At 38.2% G+C, this 21,155-nt stretch overlaps 1 protein-coding gene across 1 annotated transcript in view; it reads right to left on the bottom strand.

The window, feature by feature from the left end:
* The window catches only part of ELTD1 (EGF, latrophilin and seven transmembrane domain containing 1), a 41,160-nt gene that overhangs the window by 15,595 nt on the left and 4,410 nt on the right, over positions 1 to 21,155 (bottom strand). Inside the window, exons 2-12 of the mRNA XM_010285399.1 lie at positions 19,642 to 19,835; positions 13,190 to 13,345; positions 12,593 to 12,663; positions 10,670 to 10,843; positions 10,396 to 10,579; positions 8,074 to 8,190; positions 6,726 to 6,919; positions 5,288 to 5,458; positions 3,583 to 3,786; positions 2,337 to 2,557; positions 2,176 to 2,242 (exon numbers count right to left, since the gene is read on the bottom strand). Coding sequence (XP_010283701.1) covers positions 2,176 to 2,242; positions 2,337 to 2,557; positions 3,583 to 3,786; positions 5,288 to 5,458; positions 6,726 to 6,919; positions 8,074 to 8,190; positions 10,396 to 10,579; positions 10,670 to 10,843; positions 12,593 to 12,663; positions 13,190 to 13,345; positions 19,642 to 19,835 — 1,753 coding nt within the window. The remainder of the gene's footprint in view (positions 1 to 2,175; positions 2,243 to 2,336; positions 2,558 to 3,582; positions 3,787 to 5,287; positions 5,459 to 6,725; positions 6,920 to 8,073; positions 8,191 to 10,395; positions 10,580 to 10,669; positions 10,844 to 12,592; positions 12,664 to 13,189; positions 13,346 to 19,641; positions 19,836 to 21,155) is intronic.

The following is a 21,155-nucleotide window of genomic DNA, read 5'->3' on the forward strand; positions in this document are numbered from 1 at the left end:
GACAATGGAAACAGAATCACCAGCAGCACGCCTTTAACAGAGAAGACATCTAACACCAACTTCATCTTCTAGAGTCAGTGGCTATTTTCATAAGGTTTTCCATATTTTCCTTAGACAATAACCTGGATAGAGCGTGAGAAAGTTACCTAGCTCACTGCACTCTTTGAAAACATCCCTCTTGCAGTTTAGGCTTCAATTTGCTATCATCCTGTCAAAACAAATGCTCAAAAAAAAAAAAAAAATCACACAGCAGATGAAGCAGCTTGCTGAAAGTGTGTTGCCTTTCCTCCCAGGTAGTGCACGATTACAAAGAGACAATAATGAAAGTATATGAATAACGTGAAAACAAGTTACCACAAAATACCTCCATAACAGACAAAAAACACCAAAACAACCACAGGGCTAATTGCTGCCCAGCTACAGCTCCTTTGTGTGGCTTCACTTAGGCAAAGGAGTGGGAGAAAAAATAGGAGGACTGCCTTGGTGCATACAGCCTGTACCAACCTCACCGCTCCTTCTTCTAGTAATTCACAGGGGTTGCTGGGAGATCTGGAGTTCTCCAAGAAGAGCTATGAGCCCGTGAGCCCAGCCTGCAGTATTTGCCTCTGCAGCCAGCTAGACTTAAATGAAAGCCACCGCAGACCTGCTCTGCCTGTGCACTGCGGACCCAAGATCCTGCATCAGGCACAGCCCAGCTGGAGGTAAAACCAAGGTTACAGATGCATAAATTTGGGGGATTTTGTACATTTTGATAATGCAGTTTTCCTGTGCTAACTGTGCAGTGATACATCACTGCCCATTAATCGTCACCTGAAGGCAGATGAGGAACAGGAATGAGAGCAACAACAAAAAAATCCCAACTCTCTTGCCTTCATGGAAGAAAGAGATAAGGTCCAAAGAGGAAACAGGAAATCATCAACCTAAACCTAAGAATTGTAAGAATTTCCTAGTAAAGGACGGTCACGTCCCACGATTTTGTTTCACCGTAGTAACCTGTCAGCTGTCAGGGCCATCTGACTCCAGAAGCACTGAGCCAAGGGGGTTGTGGTGCCTTGCCTCTCTCGAAGTCTGCTGTGCTCACCAGGAGGGTGAGATGGGGAGGCATCACCCTGCAGTTGCATCTGGCAGGTTACTTCCAGCCTATCCCCAATCTACAGGAGGAATTTGGGGTGGAATTTGGCCAGAATTATACCTGATACTTTGAAATGGATAATACATTAAAATAAAACTGTTTTACTATCACCTTGTGTGTCTTAGGCACTGCTACTTGCTCCTTTTTACAAATCCTCACATTTATCACCATGTAGCTTAAAAAGCAACGAAGGGTTATAACTGATGTAACCATAGATGTCATGAGGCCTCACCATAGTACCTTCTCCTCCTGTTAGCTCCAGCTATTGCCAGTTCACTGTCAACCCAGTCATACACAATAATGCCCCATTACAGTTGGAATCGTTTGTTAAACTTTACAGCACTTAGAAATGCTCCTGAGGCACCAAAAGTGTCTCGATTCAGAGTGGAACATATAATACCTGCCAAATTTGCAGGTTTGAAACCACTTCCAATAAGAATTAAAGAGGCCCTCTTCACAGCTGAAATAGGGCTATCAATACTTGCCTTGTCTGCCCATGTGAAATAGCGGGTTCTTTTCTCTGACGTCGCAATTTGGTTTAAAATAGCTTTGATGATGACAGGGTACACGCCAGTGATAAAACCATAAAGATGACAGTCTAATCTTACAAAGATGACCGATCACTGATAAGAGATTAAGTCATACAACATTCGAAAAACCAGATTATCTGTCTGCTAGGCTAGTGTCTGTGTACACCTTCTGCTGAGCCATGCTGATGCCAAAGACGTACAAAGATTCTATCTCTTAAAAACCAGAAACGGCTCACAGAATTTCTCAAAGCAATGGGTTAAAAGAAAGAAAACAAGTAAGAAAAAAAATCTTATATTGATTTTTTTTTTTGGTCAAACATCCATTTTTCAGGCTAGTAAAGTATTTAGATGTACAGCATATAAATAATTTAGAGACACTATAAAAAGCTCTAAATTAGCCAATTCTGCCCTATAATTAGCACTCACAGCTATGCTGGCAATGGGTGGGTGATTATTGAACACCTTTTATTATCAATTTTATGTACTACAATAAAAAATGAAAATTATACTTACAAGAATTATGAGACATGCTGGTCCTATAAAACTCCATATAAAGTTATTCTTTGTGCTGAGCCAACATCTGAAAAGTAAACAGCAGAAAATGCCTTGAAATGTGCAATTGTGACTATTGCATTCTTATATATGTTGACTTGGACATAGAAACAGTGACTTACACTTCTGTGGTGCCATAGTATTTGTATCCCAGTGCAGCAGAGATTCCAACAACCACGGCTGGACTGACGTAGCCAAAGACATAGAAATTCTTGTGCAAGAAACCCTTGTTGTAGATGACTCCCACAACTATAAGGTAGAGGTGAATACCTTCAATGCACATCCATGCAAAAGCAGCTAGAAGGAAATAATGGAGTAATCCAGCAGTAATTGAACAGAAGAGCTAGAAAATCAGAGAAAGCAAGAGTCATAATTCTATTAAAATGCCTCTGTTTACAGTAACAGCATATGCACAGCAACCTAGTGACTCTAAAGTGGTGGTTCAGCAGCCCAGGTGTAATGCTGATTGGCAAGAACTTGGCCTATACCCACGAGCACGCTTGTTCATTAGTGTTTTCTGTAGCAAATGGTAAAATAAGGGGACTACGTTCAACTTTTAAAATTGGTGCACATCTTCCCAGAAAAACTGCATAAACAAATTGACAAGATTAATCTCATAGTTACAGCTGAGTAGTCTGTATGCTTTCCTGATCTAGACAAAGTTTATTTTTATGATTTTGAAAGAGATGTAATTAGGCATCACAAGGAGTTATTTCTGAAATTCCTTTTTTTTTACTACAAAGTGTTTGTAAAATGTTTTTTCTCAATCAATCGATGCTGGACTGCTACCTCAGCGATCACAGTTCATATTTTTTCAAGCAATTTTAAATCCTATTCAGCTATTTATAGTAGGGTTTTTTATAATTTATGCATAATTTAATTTCCTAAAACTAATCTGAGATGCAAGAATCAACAGCCCAACTTGTATGAAAAGCAACCGGGACAGGTCAAGACCTCACATGTAGAAGGACAAGGGGTCCTCCAGCCAAGAGCGCAGTATCTTAAATGCCAGCTTGGGACCGCAGCTCTGGCCTGGCTTTTAGGGAAAATCATCGCCCAGAGCCACCAATGTGGCTTTGTACAGCACCCAAATGGAAATGAAAAGTGAAAATGCTAAACACACTGAGACCGGTCTTGGTGACAAAGTTTAAATGAACCCCCTGGAGCAAAGTCAATATGCACCAGCTCAGATGAAGACCCTACTTCTTTACATGACCATTTTATATTTCCTGTTACTAGACCGGAAACCAGTGTCACTAGAGTATTCATACTGATACTCGGAAATACTGGAAGTAAATGGAAGATCTTATCTTATACTATATATTTAGTTTACAAAGCAAAATAAAGGTACTAGTGAAAAATACCCACCTTATTATTGTTCATATTAATTCCAATCAGAAAAATAAGTTCCGCCAGGAAAAGGCTGCAGCAGAGGTTTTTGTGAATTGTTGTTCTAGTGCTTTGAATTTCACTGAAGAACCAGAATGTAAAAACGCACATGGAGAGGCAAATCAACGAAATAATTATTCCTAGCTGAGTGATTCTTGTAAGGATGTTATAATTTGTAACACCCTGGGGGAAAATTATAATATAATATTTAGAAGAATAGCTTTGTACCTTCTAAAGAAAGACCTCGTTCTATAATACAGTTCTTTTCTTCAAAATATTAATCAAAACTGTTTGTAGAGTTTTCACTGCAAATGTACACTTTGGATAATCTAAAAAGTATTGTTTTTTTTGGTGAGGCAGATATAATTCTAGGGGAAATTAGTAATGAACTGCATACATTATTGCATTTTCTGATATTTCTTAAAAAACCTTTTTATTAACGACAGTATCTCCTAATATGCTTTTAAAAATCAGATAATTTTAGTGAATGACACATACACTGGCAGCAGGACATATATTAATATGACATGAACATTTTCTAATATAAAAGGATTTATCACAGCAGTGACTTAGATAAGCAGAACTGAAGAACAGTCTTCCTGAATTTGCAACATGATCAAAACAAGACCGAAATAACAATCACTTCAAACAAATGCTATTCCAGCTACGTAACATGAACATTCTCCAAAGAAACACGGGCTATTTTAATATTGGATGTGAATATTTTCTGTGTAGGAGCAGGGTTACATTTGCTGCTTGATATTTGCACAAAGAATCTCTGAAATCCATGACTGCGCATCAGCATAAGGATAGTATTCAGCTGACCATAAAACATATCTAAGTATCTTTTTTCTAAATAAAAGACCAGAGATTATTCTCCTCCCAGCCTTCCTTTTCAAAATAACTATATAAGTACCTGAAAAGGTTTTATATCCGAACTGAAGACTTAGGATGCTATTTAGCAACCAGGAAACAGCCTCTATCAGCATGAAATTCACAGTTTGAGAGAACTGTCTCAATACAGTATATTCATGCTAATATTCTGCTTGCTGTCAGTTCTGATACCTTATAAAGCTGCCTCCTGAGGCAGGACCTGAGCTGCTGCAGATCCTCACGTAGACCCTGGAAATCTATGCTGCCTCTTAATAGAAAAGTGACATAAATTGAGCGGTCATTCTCAGGATTTTGTGATGGTCACGAACGTCCATGTTTAATAGTCATAAACTTCAAATTGATTGTGCTGTTGCAAACCCTCAGGAGAGAATTTAAAGCAGATTTTTAGATGCCAAGGTTAGACAAACGGGTGGCAAAGTTTTGTCAGAGAGAAATTCTGGGCCATATGGTTACTGACCACCAATGAATGCCAGTTAAATCCCACACCAGTCTTAAAGTGGGATTTAAAATTAAAAGCAGTGCACCAAAAATAAGCACAACAGACTGTGTACTTGGAACAAGATACTTTGCTGCATCACTGCTCTGTAATCACTGCAGAAAGGACATAAGGAAATTCAAACACATATGGGAGGAATTTTGTTTGCCCTGTGCACAATAAATTGGGTGTTTGCTGAACAAAAATGAGAAAACTTAGAGGGGGAAAAGTACATAAATCGCACTGAAATAAAAACATTAGGAATGAAGACAGGAGAAAGTATCAGCTAAAACACTAAATTAAAATAGCACTTACAACAGAGCCACCTGAGGACATCAAAACAGCAAAATGAGTCAGATGATTACATTTGCATGAGATATGAGTGGAGTTGGAATGTGTCAGCTCGCAGCCTTCTGTAGCCCAGTTGCCATTCATTGTGTCTGCTGAGTAGTTCCAAAATGCACATTTAATATCTTTATCCGCGATCTGGAACAGAAACAAGATGTTTTACTGATGGCAAAAGGCAGGATATTTCCCATCAAGAGACCTTTCTCACGTTAGCCAGCGCAATTCATTAAAAATTGCTTGTTACCATTGGAAGGTTGGGAAACAGAAAGCGCATTCTGCAAGGCCTGTTCCAAGCAATTAAAACATGGCTGGGGATGGAAGCTTTTTATCCACACAGCTAACACCCCACCAAACATGCAGGCTAATCAGATTACTGAACCCTTCTGGCACTTGCAAAGGTGTTGGAATTTTTAACTACTGAAAACATTGTTATATAGACCCTGCACCTGCATTACAGCCACATTGCGTGTCCTGCTCCCAGTCCCTTCCAAACGAGCAGTTCAAAATCTCAGATTTATTCTGTGCATTTTACAAAGTAATCTGGGGTAAAGCCAGGGTCAGAGCACACCTGCTATGTCAGGTGCGACGACAGCGATGATTAAGAGCGTCAGTATTATTTATTACGGTTAGTGCTTGCTAACACTAATCAAAGATAAGGTCCCCACTATGCTAGATGCTGTATAAATATATGCAAATTTATATGAAGGTGTTCTCTATCTCAAATATTAGAAGGCAAGTAACAAATTTAAAAGTTGCGTAACCAAGGTTAACACCTTGCCCCACTGCCCACATCCCTACAGTTTCACTTTCTTTTTACGCTTCTGGTAATTCTTTGTGCCATGTAAGATTATTCTTCACATACAAGTGAAGTCAGCAAAATCTATATATACTGGAAGTAAAACTCTGATTTATAAATTAATGCATTCAGATTTCTGAAATAATGAAGTTGCAATACTATACATTCTGCTATTAACTCCTAGTTGCAGGTTAACTTCTTGACTTCTTGCATTAACTTCTTGCATTTCTTCTTTTTTTTTTTTTTTTTAGTATGCTTTTTTAACCACCTGATAAACTTCCAGAAGAAACTCACCTAAATACAGAATTGTCAGGATCCTGTAATATTTTCTGGTTCGGGCATCTACATTTTATTCATACCCAGCAAAGATGGCATTGTTGCCCTTGCCTTAGTCCCGTAGCACTTTTCAGCTGTATCACATTTAGCATACTGCACTTAGCATGTCACATTTAAGACTATAATTTTACTTCTCTAATAAGATTAAACTCACGTCAGCAAACAACAGAATTATGTCTCAATATATCCTACACGGCACGTATGGTTACCATACATAAAATAATTAGCTATCGTTTTGTTTTATTTGAAGTTGTTAATTAAAAAAAGCCTTACCTTGGCATACTTTAAGGTAAATGTTATTTTCTCAAGCTCATAGAGTGTAGGTGGGTCTGAGCTAATTGCAACAGCTATAACTGATGAGCTTACTGTCTGTCTCTGCTCTGAAGTATCTTTGGAGGAGCGGTTTTTAGGCGATGAAAGCAAAGAGCCAATATTGCTATACCGCAGAAAGACAACTGCAACGGTGCCTATCAATCAAACAGACCATGTTTAGTAGTTTGTGGGTTTTTTATAGAAGAACAAAATTGAAGACATTAAGGAAACAATAAACAATCTACATTATTACTGCTATTGCATAAAATATGCAACACAGATGGAATCTTCGTGGAATACTTTTAAAAATGTTCTAGAGACAAAGAAATATAGCTTTATTTAAAACAATGTAACTGCCATTAGAAATAAAAATGTGTGTTCGCATTGGAAATTCTAATTAGATATATGCATATATTTTTTTTCCTAGGGTAATATATGCTTGCTGCTGTTCTGCAATCGGCTACACACGTGGTGTCAGGACTCATAAACTAAAATGGCTCAGACCCGAGATAAATACAGGGCCTTTCTGAAGTACATGGCTTGCTTTGGCTTCCATTACTGTGGAGCCAAGATGGAAGACACATAGGGAAAAAGAAAGCAAAGGTGTTTTAGGATGCAATGCTGATCTGAAAAAATGTTGGGTTTTTTCTCCCTGGTACCAAGATAAACCATATTTTTAGATACTGATAGTCGGTGAGATTCAGATCAGCTGGAAGATTAAGACTTAAAAACATCTTTTCTGTGTTTATTAGGTTAGGTGGTTTAATTCCAGAACTGCGTAAACACATTTCTATATTTTTAATGATGACAGTAGTTGTAAGCCATTTCTGTAGCACTCGCAGGTCCAAGCCAGGATTTGGGCCCTGCTGGTTTGGGTACTGGAGAATACATGGTCTTGCCCCAGTGAGCTACTCTCTAAATAGAAAAGAGAGTTTGAGAGAGAATTTTTTTTTTTGAGAGAATTGAGAAAATCTCAATTTTTGGAGGAGGACTGACACAGAGAGAGTTGAAGGGGCCAGTCCAAAGTTACCCCTCATATCTATGGCCAAGAAAAAGATAAAACTCGCGTTTCTGAATTTTAAAACCACTGGATACTCACAGTGCCACTGGAAATGTTAGAAATATCAGCCTTGAGACAACAAAGGGGTAGGTGAGATAGTGATAAATATACCTTGACTCCTCTACAGTTAGCAGGGCTGAAGCTCAGTCTTGGTAAACTGCACATTTGGTTATTTACTGGTGGGTACAGGTCTATCCAAGGTGTTTATTAACCTACCATTTATTAACCTACCTAAACGTTTTTTCTTACCATTAGAATGAGAGTCCTCTCTCTTCTTTGGAGAGATCTTTATGTAATCTCCCCCTGTGTATACATGAGGGTGAATGTGTTTCATGTGGTGTGAATCAAAAGCAAAAACCTTGAGTGCTGCAAAAGAAGAAAAATACTGTATAAATCACAGTTCCATTATTGTCTACCATAATTTACAGTTGGGTTAATAAATGTGCTATTGGATTGCATAATTACCATGAATTTTAAGAATATATCATTGTGCTGAATATTTCAAGAAAAATGCTATTAATACAGCATGTTTGCTTAAACCTCTATGTTTTGTTATTTTCGTGCATACATTTTGCTCTCATACTTCTTATTCTTTCCATGAAAAATATAGTCTTTTATTTACCTTGCATTAAATTAGGCACTGGAAAGAATAATGTAGGTTACTTTAGGAAGAGCTATTGCTTTATTAAAAATGCATTTCTGAAAGGGACCACAAATCACAATTATAAAAAGCAAAGCATAAAATTCTCTACTGAATAGTAACATTTGATAAAAGCCCGTTTTTGAAAAGTATGTATTTTATAGTTATCTATCCATGCTACCAAATGCACATTGCACCATGAAATAATGATGTGTCTTGTCAAAAAGCAAACAAGTATCACCCCTCAGGACAAAAACTACATTAGAGGACATTGAGCTCTTTACTTGGTTCATTATAGTGCTGAGTTTCAATCACCCAGGACGGGAACAAAAAAAAGTCAATCAGGCCTTTTTTAAAAAAACAAAACAACAACAAACAAATCTAAAACTTGACTGATGGAGGAATATCACTAAGCTAGACCATCTGCATTGCTTATAGCACTGCACACAAAAATAATATGAACTATTCAATAGACCAGCTGTCAGAAAATGTTTGTCAGGACGTAAGAAATAGTTTTCTGTAGCTGGAGTTTTGAAAAGCTTGTAGCTCCAGAGCTTGCACCATAAAAAGCAGCGCAGAGAGAGGGGTAATGTTGTGGGTCTTGTCCCAAAATAGATGTGTGGGGCGTGTATAAGCCCTTTGGAAAATACATTCATGCTGAGAATCAATAACAAAAAAATTTATTGTTTGGGGTCAGTTTGGAAAAGAGCTCATAGAATTTCCCAGTTTGGAACAAAAGCAAGCCGAAAATGATTGATCTTTCAACATGGAAATTCCTTCCCATTCTCCTGATCAGCTGTTTTTTTGTCACTTTGGTCTAACTGATGTCCACACTGCCACCAGAGGCTGCACCTGAACCCTCTCTTCTTGACCTTCATAGCCTCAGCTCTGCGGCCACGAGAGCCTCTGCTCTCAGCTGGGGTCGGGGGAGAAGAGCCCTTACAGCCAGCTCTTCGCCCTACTCTGGATCTGCCGCACACCCAGCGATGCTCTGCACTAAATCTGCTTCTATAGAGTTTATGTCATGGAACAAATCCCTCCCAATTTTTTTCATCACTATTGCTAATTTAGTTGCAGAAAGGCGAGGGAAGAAGAGGTGGTTTGACCTGCCTCGGGACCAAAGGAGGAATCTTTCTCATCAAGTCATCTTACGGCAAACCAGTAAGAGGCACTGAAGGACTGTACTGAATCTAAAATAAGAAATCAGGTCACATACAGTTTGAGTACATTCAGAAAAAAACAAAAATGAAAGCGTGGCCATTGCCAAAGGAATCAGCAATGCTTTATTAGGATTTTGAAAACAGCTGGTATTAGCCTTACTGTGTTCCACTGAAGGAATGCTAAAACTATTAGTACTGCAGGAAAATCAGCAGAAGTTAGTGTGAAGGCACCAGCACACAGGGGCAAGGTAGGAGAGCAAAGGAGTGCATTTGAGAGTGACCAATTCCCCTCTGGAATTCCTCTGAAAATGAGAAATTTCTCTGAAAATAAAGCCACACAAAATTGGACTCACTAGGTACAATCCTTATTCCACGATCATTTGCAATACCTTCACTGAACCAAAGAGAGTAAAAAAATCTATATAGAGCAAATCCAATTTTCATTCCACTGGTGTTTTTATGCACGTAAGATGCATAGGATAATTTTGTGCATATAAGGTGCATCCAGATTCACTGCGAGTGTGTGACTATAATGAGAGATTGAAGGAGACTCTAAAAAGTCCCACAGCGACTCCAGGCTCTGGGCTCAAATAGTCAATCTTTGAAAATTCTGATACTACACTGAAAGTCAGGTGTTAGTTATGACACTCATACAAATTAACACCTGTGTGTTTCACATAACACCATTTCTAATCTTCATAAATGTGCCGAAAGAATCCTCAGTGTAATCCACATCTAAAGTATACCTTAGATTCATTTTCTTTATCTTACCTATCTCACTTGCATTAGCATCTAGCTGTGTTGTCTTTTTGAAGTTCTGCGACATGAGAAGTGTCGCTTGTTCTGCGGTATGCAGCAGCTTAGTCAGGCTCCGTCTTTGGTTATCTACGGGAAGAGCTTCCCAGACTGCACTTTTGTCTTTTTGTAAAAAATTATTCACAGTGTTAACAAAAACCTGTAAGTAAAAGAATATTTTTAAGCAGAAGAGTCATATGCTATTCATAAAATAAGAAAAACCCACAACTTTAAAGCTTGATCCACTCACGTTAATGGTTGTATTACGAAGCACTTCATTGTCAGAAACAGAGTAACGCATGGTATTCAGCGATGAGTAAGATAGTGCTTCAACATACGAAATCACATCTACAGGTAAAAGTGGTCCCAAAGTATTCCTATTAATTTCTTGCAGCATCTCCAGGGGTGTTTTTAAATGACTAATCTGAAAAATACAAGAACTCATATCTTAATGAAACAGGTGAAGTTGCGTTTCTGCAAGGGAAAGTAAACCAAATGCAAATGACTGATTTCTGAGAATTAACCTACTGGCTTTTAAGACGCGTAAAAGGGTTATGCTTTTGAGTGCATAAAGAGAGGCACTAATTAAATCAACAGGTTGACCTATAAAGTAATGGTGTTACACATGTCTGGTATAACCCTAACAAGCAACTATTATTACAAAGAAAACACTCATGTGCTATTATTACTTTTTTTTTTTACTACCGCAGCTCAGTTTTAATTTACCCTAATGCTCCAAAATGCACTAGCAAATGTTCTGCAAAAATACTTCAGAATCAGTGATACGGTTACTCTGTTGACTCTTTTCTGTTAAATTTTAGCTGAAGAGGTGGGAGCAGATGGGCAGTGTTTCTATATTTTGTAGTTTGTTTTTTTTTTCAAATGCAGATTATAAAGCATGCAGTTTAGTGAAAATATATTGCCTATGTCACCTTTACTACTTCAGTTTATGAACTGCTAAATGCACTTACAGAAAACAATTAATTTAAAAAGTAATAGGCTAGAGAGGGTGAGATGAAGATTAAGATTGCAAGTTTCGGTCTCATGGCTGAATAAGAAAAGAATTCTTACTTCACAATACTGAATTCTGATGAGATTTTATCCATCAAAAACCCTCTCAACACCTGATTTTGTAAGATCCATAGTCTCTGCTGCTGAATAGCTTTTATGGGGCCTGCTTTACCTTTGCAGCTGAATAGAACTAGAACACAGGCTGAAAAATAGGCTAAAATCTGACACACTCTTATTTACATAAAATTGAAGTATTTTGACGTATCGCTCTGATTTAAGTTTAGTTTGAGTTTCTATTTTTAAAAAATCTCACTCTAAGATCGTGCTGTGGCATTTACCATGTCTTTGCATGTAAACATGGTGAGCATGTATTATATTTCATATGAAGTATTACATTGCAGGTGAACATAGAAAGCATGCTAATCCAATGTATTTCTTGCACTAGATAAATAAAAGGTTTTAAATGAATATTTTTCTGAACCTTGTAACTTCAGCAAACTGCTTAATATAAAATGCAAATATATACAATTGGGTTTAATGTATTTATGCTTATGTTTCATTTATTCTTTTAAATTAGACAATACTATAGCTGCAGACTAATGAATAGTGGATTCATTAAAATTTTTTTTAGTTTACTTCACGAATCTCTGTTTCTGGTGAAAAAATCTTGAGTCTAGAGTCTTGGAGCCTATAAAATCTGTACCACTTTACATACTATGCTTTGAGGAGTAAATATCTTGGCATACCAGGATGTCATTGCTCCATTTTATATTTTGTCACTTGTTGACATTACTTTTGTAAGCTATCTTGCTGCCTTTCACTCTGAACAAGCAAATAATTGCACATCAGTAGCTGCAGCAATGTGTAACTTCAGAAATTAGAGACACAGTTGAATGATTACCACACTTCTGAATTTTTCATGCATCATGACTCACTTTGCTAGAAACAGAACACACAGATTCCCAGCAAGTTATTATCACGATTTGAACACACAACCCAGTTCAAATAATTTGAAATTGTTAAAAAGGCTTCTGTAAAAGTTCAATTGTATCCTTCAAGCATTTTTTAAAAGCTGCTTAAGAACTATTATGATTGAAATAACAGTTTCAAACAGAAACAATTAAAGGATTTGGAAATTAATCTATAAACCAATGCTACTTACTCTGGCTAAAGTTCTATTAATATGTTCACTTATGCAGTCTTTGTATAACTCACACTTGGCCTTTGGATTTTCTGTGGAAATTAAAAAGAAACTAATTATATATTGCAGTTTAATCAATATTCAGTATATAGTAATTGTAAGAACTCTTGTCCAAGCAGTTCTCCAAACCACCAGCATTCTGATTTTATGCACATAAGACACAGCACTCCATTCTTGAACTTCAACTACTAAGACTTTATCTTGGTCAAAGTTACAGCACTGGATTGGACTCTGAGGTTTTGTTTTACTCAGGTAGAGAGTTTGGCCCCTTTCCCTGGGACTTCCACAGGTGAAGTTAAGAGATAACTCAAATTTGCAGAGGGGAGTACAAATCTGACAACTATGGGGAGGTATCCATTATTTCAAATGGGTTTCATCAATACTAGTTAGCAAAAATACATTTACAAAACGATTCTATTCTCAGGAAATGTAAATGCCGTTGCCTCGCCTCTTTTTCATGTCTCGCAGATTAATCTAACTGAAGATAAAGAGGCACTGGTGGGTTTCTCAGAAGATGTAGCTCTATAATAACACATAAACCTTTATAATATCATGTACCTTGGCAGGCAGTGCCATCATTTGGCTTAAACTGCAATTTTCCTGTGGATGGTTGATAACCTTCCTTACAGGAGCAGTTAAACCCTCCATCCACGTTTTCACATTTCGCATGATCTCCACAGGCAACAGTTCCTTCATTGCTGCACTCATCTACATCTGCAAATATTGGGAGAAATTGAATTTTTTATTAAGTATTTACAGACTAACACCTTGCTGCTTTGTTGATAATAGCCCTGCACACTGCAAGTAGTTTCATAATAAAATTTCATGGAATAAAAAAAGCAAAAACTAAACAGGCAAACTTAATGGCAAAACACCTCCCAATTATAATACTTAGGGATTAGAAGGATAAATCATAATTGATCATATTTTTATACCATCACTTTTATTACAATACAATACTGCATTGTTCACGTTTTAAAACCATGAGTTTAAATATTAATTCTATCATAAGAAAATGCTCAGCATGATGCAAATCATCTGAAATCCATTTTCCAGAGATTAGACTAAATAGATTTTCTCAGCCTTACAATTCCGTTAGAAAAGAGAAAGAGAACTGCAGCCTTCTCTTTTAAGTCACAGCTTTAAAAAGATGCTACAAAAGATCACTCTATCCATTTTGTTAATCTAAGATTTAAGCTCTGTGCCCTTTAAAGTGCTTGGCGTATTTTTTCTAATCCACAGTTAAATTACATTTGCCTGAAATGGTTTTTGTGCTTCTAAATAATTTGCCATTAGGTAGACAGGTTCAGTAGCTGGGTGGGGCACAGTCCAAGAGCAAAACCGATGAATTCCGGTAAAGGGAATCCATGAATTGATCAATCGAGCAGAGCTGGGTACTAACTCGCTGGCTGGAGTAGGGATTACTTTGCATTATTTGGTTGGCTGAGGATAAAGATCAAATAACTCAATGGAGAAAGTAAACTGGGAACAAAACCAAATCATTCTGAAGAACGAAGCAATGGACTGTGAAATGCTGTGCTGGAAAGGCGAAGAGAGCGAACAGCTTTGGGACAGGTACACCTGACGAAAAGAGCTGAAAAATGAAGCGACTCCCGAGCGGATTTAAAGGAACAGCCTGAGAGGGGAAGAGGCTGGGAACTGAACTGACGGACAGCAAAAAGGTAGCGAGGGGAGAGGATAAACCAGAGAGGAAGACAACCTGAGTTAAGAACTGGCGTGACACTGAATTTGGGAAAGAAACGGGCGAGAAAGGAGAACTGATTAACCGATTAGCGGAGGAGAACAGCCATCAGAGTTGGCAGGAGGCCGTTGTGCAGCCGGATGGGTTTTAAGATCGAGCAGGCAGAAAGCAGATACGGGGGCTAGAAATGAACCATTAGCATATAGGAACGATTTTTTCCCTCTTACTTTGATACATGATTGTTGGTGGTTTTCAAAAAGCAATGTGACAAAAATGAGCAATAATGTATGTGAAATAAGGTTGCTAGAGAAACAGGAATTGTGGAAGAACAGAAAAATGTGCTGCATGTCTGTGGATATATCTAGGGAACGCAGAAAGATGTCTGAAGGATACCTGGGGGCTGTCTGCCTATTTGGAGAGCATTTATAGTAACGTCGTAGAACATTCTTTACTAATGGCAAGAAAGGCTCCGTAAATAATCAGATGAACGCTTTTTTTTGTTGAGTTTTTTTTTTTTTTCTTTCTTGTATACAGGGCAACTGTAAAATGAATTTAAGCTTTTAATGGAATATTTTAACATTTTCTGCATCCACACAATTTTTGCTGTTTTGTGCTTAATTCTCCACCTCCCCTTCGTCCACCAGTAACCCTAGATGTCTTCCTGGGGTTCAAGTAGATGGCCGAGGTCCCACCTCACTTCCACGTCCCCGTTTCCCTCACTGAGCAGTGCCCCCGATGCGCGCCTGAAATGCCGCGTCGCAAGCCGCGGGTTCAGAAGCTCCCACCGAAACGCTGTTCAGACGCCGGCGCGGCACAGAGGGGAAGGAGGGGCAGGGCTGGAGGCGCATTTGCCCTCCCCGGCACAACCACCTCTGCTCTTCAGGGAGAGCTGCCAAGGAGGCTGTGTGTTTGAACGGGTTGACGCAAGCACTGAAGTTTAAAGTATGAGGTTAAATTATAATTATCTGCATTAGGGCAATAATTTGTTTCCGTATTTAATGCCCCAAACTGCAAACGTTTCTATTTAATGAGCTGAGTTTTGCATTATCCATATTTGTGTGGTTTCTGTGACCTCAGTATTCATAGTCATGGAGCTAACCACATTATACGTCAATGAATCTGGCAAAAGTGAAGAAAAGGGGGAAAACAGCGTGATATAGTGCTATACACAGGCTACCTCATAATTAAATGCTGTCATTTAAAGACATAAGGCTAAAGTTCTTACTCTTGGCATTTAAATAACCTCTCACATCAGTAAATTATAAAGCTCTTTTTGAAACAAGTGGGTGCCTGTCAGTGCCCTGTTGGGTGACTCTGTGTAAGACAGAGAAAGTTTGGATGCATTGAAGTGGCAAGGGTGAAAACCATGACAATAGCAGTTGGTATAACAAAAACAAACACCAGCCTTATACCAAAGATTCCTCTGGCCTTGTCAGCTACACAGAGAAGGACATGTACATCTTAACAAGATATCCAGCATGTAATGCAATGCTAAAACACCAGCAAACGACAACAAGCTTTGCTAAAACTTAAAGTGACTTACAAATAAACAAATATTTTAATATTTTCCAGACTACCATTGCTAAGTATCAGGTTTCCATCTGATATACTGATGTAAATATTTAAAGGTTATTATGATATTTTCCTTTTCATAAGTTTTTTGTTTGGCAAATCATTTATTTGTCATTATCGGGCAGTCACACAAATTACCCTTCCTTTTGTAATTATGTCAGATATTAAGTGTAACGGATATTTTAATGAGAAGTCAGGATTATCCAAAACAGCAGCAGAAACTCAAGCACCAAGGCACATGTCAGGCAACAGGATCGCTATTTACAGTCTGATAGAGACACCCTGTCGAGCATATGCAAATAGAGTTTCTGCAGTTGAGTTGCCCATATGGAATGAATCCGTATCACGCCTATCTAATTTACTGTCTCCTGGAGAAAAAAAAAATCTCTTGGATGACAAAATTAAAAGGCAATATGCCTCATCTTGCAAGGTACTAATCAGCTTCATATCCCTTTTAAATCAATGAGATTGTCGGGGGCAGCCAACAATTTGTGACAGTTGCAAGAACGCTGCTTTTAAGTTCTTGCTTTGAAATACCGTGTGCGGTAGCTGTAGGTTTTTGTTTCTTTATATTTTGTAGTTATGCCTTTTTAACCAAATATGCAATTGTGGGACCACACACGGACAACAGCTTGTCAGTGCTTTCAGCAATCCAGTTTTACTAGAGCTTTGGGGAGAGGATCTCAAACCGTCCTCCTTGATCTACTAAGGGAGTGGGACTGGGCAGCCAAGGTTTGCGTGAGCAGTCTTCACAGACAACATTCCTGAGCAAAGGTTGAAGAACAGCAGCATTTTAAACAGAAGAGCATTCGCCATAGCTTTGCAAAAAGCCCCGGCCTTTTAGTAAATATTCAAAACAGATCCTGGAGCTGAACTTTGAAGCTTTTATAATAGCTCTGATCAGAAAAATAATATCACCAACACCACTTAGGCTAGTGTGAAAATAGATTTATAACCTTTTATTTTATTTCTGTGCTTTGTCACTCCTCATTTACTGCAGCAGGCAAGGAAATTCCAATTAAATTAAAAGTACTGAGAACAGTTATTATGTTCAGTCTTGCCAATTACTGGATTGTACCTACATAGCTTTGATTCTTCATCAGTCAGTCAAGACAGCTTGATGTCTACATTATACCTTCTGCTTATTAGTAGCTTGCAAGTGATTGAAAAGTCCAATTGCAAAGGACTAGATGTTCCCTCCCCGTGTCTCCATACTGTGGAAGGCAGCGGCACACACAAAGTAGAAATGAAAAAGCCTACGAACGGCACAGGTAAAAGAACAGTTAGCGATGTGGCATAATGTCATATCCCATCCACTGTCCAACTCCCCTGTCACAGAAAAGGATGTGATGGAGAATGGGTGCCTTCCCAGTACTCTCAGAAGAAGCTAACAAAAACCTGAAGAAAACTAATAGCATGTTCCTGGAAAAGGCAGAGTGACATGGATATCACTTTCATTTTAAAGATGGCCATTTTCATGTTTTTATTCTTTTGACCTGGGTGAAAAAAAAGCAGGTTTATATTTCACCTTTTTATCTGCAGAGGAACATTAAATAAAATGTGAAGTCTAACAAAAAGGATAGCTTTTACACAGTAAATGGATTTTAATAACTCAGATTCAGGACAGCAGAAAAATATCTTCAGAAATATGTCTGCATTCCTCTTTTTTTCTTCTCCATTTCCTTTCTCTTTTTCCTCTATCTCCCTTCCTACTCTCCAGTTGCTCCTCTATCTGCATGTTTCATTGTCACCTCTTCACCAATTCTGCCCGATAACATGGATGAAATACTGTTGACTCTCAACTCAAAACTCAACATTCTGGTTGGATTAAGGGTGAACTGGCATTTCTCAAAGCTGTTATCCCATGTTTTCTTTTGATTCACTTGAAAGTTCTAATCACTTTGTATTCAGAAGTTTAGTGTCGTATCCAAAGAGAGGAGGAACACACATGCACATGGACTTTGAAATGGACTAGCACACACACAGAGTGAGGCACCACATTTGCACCCTGGGGAACTCCAGGTAGGTTTCATGGCATAACCAAGTAGGTTGCATAATGGCATGCTCTCCAAAATTCAACCACTGTATTTTTAAAGTTACTGCCATATACATTATACACGTATATTAAAAAGAAAACTTAAGACTTTGCAGAATCTGAAAATATTTTGGGGACTTATAAACATGGGGAGGTAGTGGGTAACTTGCACTGTATTTACAATGATAACTTTGGTCTTTGCTTCAGCTGTGTAGGGTACACCCTGAATACACTACTGTCAGCTGCTTGTGTGCAACTCCTATGTACCACCTGTAGTAGCAGATCCAGTGGGTAAAGAATATCCTATTACGGTTTCCCTGACAGATAAAGTGGAAAATTAATTGTGGATCAAAAGGTTGTCTTTAGGACTCATTGCTTGGTAAAGTTAATTGGTACACTTGCTTAATGAGAAAAGGTGCCCACAGGTAATTTTTTATTTCAGTGTGAGTTTTGGAAGTTCTCAGCTCCTCCCATATGGATTTGCAAAAAGCAGTAGAGGATAAAAAAAGATCTGTCTGCCCAGTAAAGAGGGCAAAAAAAGAAAAAAAAAAAGAAATTAGCAAGCTAATGGCAAAAGGCTAAAGTGACACAGGAACAGTCAGAGAAATAACTTTGAAGACAAAACTTCTGAAGCTGAGGAAATGTCATAACATAAAAATCAAAGCCTGGACCAGAAACAGTGAGAATATTTACAGCCCAATGTGCTAACAGTCTCAATCCCAGCTAATTTAAGAACGATTCATAGCAGCTGGATAAAGCAGAGCTCTTAGATGGATGTGAGCAATGGGCAAGAAATGTTGATTAGATCACTTTCTGGCTTAATATGGAGCCATTTTGCTGATATTAAGAGCAGTAAGAACAGAGGTTGTCAGCACTCACAAGCTCACAGGAGATATCTAGAATGAGACACAGTCAGCATAAAGGTGTAAAGGGCAATAGATTTATTTCTCATTTTCCCATTCCCTGAGGACTGTTGCAACACACAGAGAAAATCACCAGGAGTTTGAAAAAAAGAGAAATAGTTACAGTTCTTCCATTCAAAGGAAATCCTGAAGTATTGTATAGTTGTTCAGAAATAACATTTTTTCAGAGAACTTTTCCTCCCCTGTAATCTTGAACATGTTCCATCCAACTGCTACGGGAACAGAGGCTGATGGATGGCACATGAGGTAGGGTAACTACTGATCTTGCTCATTGCTTTCAGTCAGGCTTGAAAAATTACCAAAAATATCCCAACCAAAACCCCTAAACAAAAGATATTTGGAGCACAGCAGGTCAAACATATAGAAAATTTTGTTGGTCCAGAGCGACCTGAATGCAGAATACTTTGTTACTCTGCTTTGTTTTAAGAATATGAGCACCTTGCTCACAGATCAGTGAACCATAAATAGGTGGATTAGGGATTTCTGTGTTACCTTAACTATATAGTCGTTGTCTAAAACTATGACATGAGGATTAAAAATATTTCAAGCAGAGTCAAGATTGAAGTGTTACTGAAAGCAAAGGCAGCTGCTGTGTTATTGGTGAGAAGTGTGGGCCTGAACTGGATACTAAGCCTGTACCAGTCCAAATTGTGGGAATTTTATATCCAGACTCCAAAATTCATAAATCTGAAAGCATTTTGCTAGATTTCTATAATTAACAGAAGCAATAAGAGAAGAGTGACAATGCAAAGCTAGCTGGCAGACATTAATAACTTACCCACGCAGGAGGTTCCATCATTAGGTACAAAAGTTTGTTGACCATTGCTGGATTTGAAACCAGGCACACACATGCAGAAATAACTTCCCACTGTGTTTGTGCAATTGGCATGCTCTCCACAAGGCTGAGTAGCATTTTCACATTCATTATCATCTGTCAAGACATAAATTATGGAGAAATATATTTGCATTTGCCTATTGAAGAAAACAGTAAAGTAAAAGCTTAATTTGGCCTCTGGTATTTTATTTATATAAGTTTTGAATGCTGAGCTGGTGTTTGTCTATATAGTTTTCCTATTGCCCAGGATGTAATCTGGTGTTCAGCAGCACCTTTCTGCCCTCATCCTGTGTGAGCCAACAAGTGAGAAAAGCAGTGGGATACTGAAGTGAATGGTTTAATTGGATATTCACTTGGAATAAAGGATTGAGACAAGTACATGTTCTGCCTTCTGCCATGGTTGCATTTGATAACATTTTTTGCTACCCAAAAATCTGCAGGTAGAGTCACCCTGAAGATGCATCTGGGAATTTAGAATCATAGAAAATGGAGCTCAAAACAATAGTCACCCACTTTGTTCCCTAACACCAAAGCAATATATGGCTAAACTGATAGGCTTTTTTCCAGCCTGTTTTTGAAGACCTTCTCTGGTGTTTCTCAGTCATCCCAGACAACAAGCTGACTAAGTTTATCCTACTGACTGACCTGAATCTTCAAGGATATTCTTTTTTCTTGGTTACCCCAAAGATCTTAAACAGATGAGCAAGATTCATGGCTTGATCTTTACCTCTTAGCAATTGCTGTTGCAAGTCATCATCTCTGTACCTGCAAATTCACATGATCTATTTTACAGGGCTAATCCCACGCCTCCAACGATATATGAAAAAGGAACTCTATACACAAGTTTTAAGACTACTTCATCTCTGGAGAGCCTCTATATGTGTTGTCATTGTGAGCACGGGCACCCAGCCAGCTTGGTCAAAGGTCAAATGAAATCATAAACTCTTGTTTTGAGCTGTATAGTTGATCTTCTGTAATGACTCAATAAAACTGTTTTCTCTCCAGAATCTTCCAAGGTCCCTGTTGTGTATTAAATAATTTTCAGACTAAACTTGAAAAAATTTTCAAGAGCTTCCTTATCCAGACACTCTACTTATCAAACTGAGATTAACACTCACGATACTAATAATTCCATCTTTCCAAACGGCTGGTTTTTTCCAAAGCACCCCAAAACTCTGAAACAAAGTTGTCAATGAAATCCTTCCAGAAGAAGATGACACTCTGAGTGTCCATTTTCTACAACATGAGAATGGAAGAGAATTAAAGGCTTCCTGAAGCCTACTGGGATTTTGTTCCTGTTCTCAAGAAAAGGTACTCATAACATGACGAATGACAGGAAAGGATTCTAACAGGGAGAGAAATAACTATTTATTGCAGAAGAGGAACGATTAAGGAGCATGACAGGGACAAGAAATACGATTTCAGAAAAGACGCCCAGGAATAAGTTTGAGAAAGGT

The sequence above is a fragment of the Phaethon lepturus genome, unplaced genomic scaffold, assembly GCF_000687285.1.
Source record: "Phaethon lepturus isolate BGI_N335 unplaced genomic scaffold, ASM68728v1 scaffold12684, whole genome shotgun sequence".
In the NCBI taxonomy this organism is placed as follows: Eukaryota; Metazoa; Chordata; class Aves; order Phaethontiformes; family Phaethontidae; genus Phaethon; species Phaethon lepturus.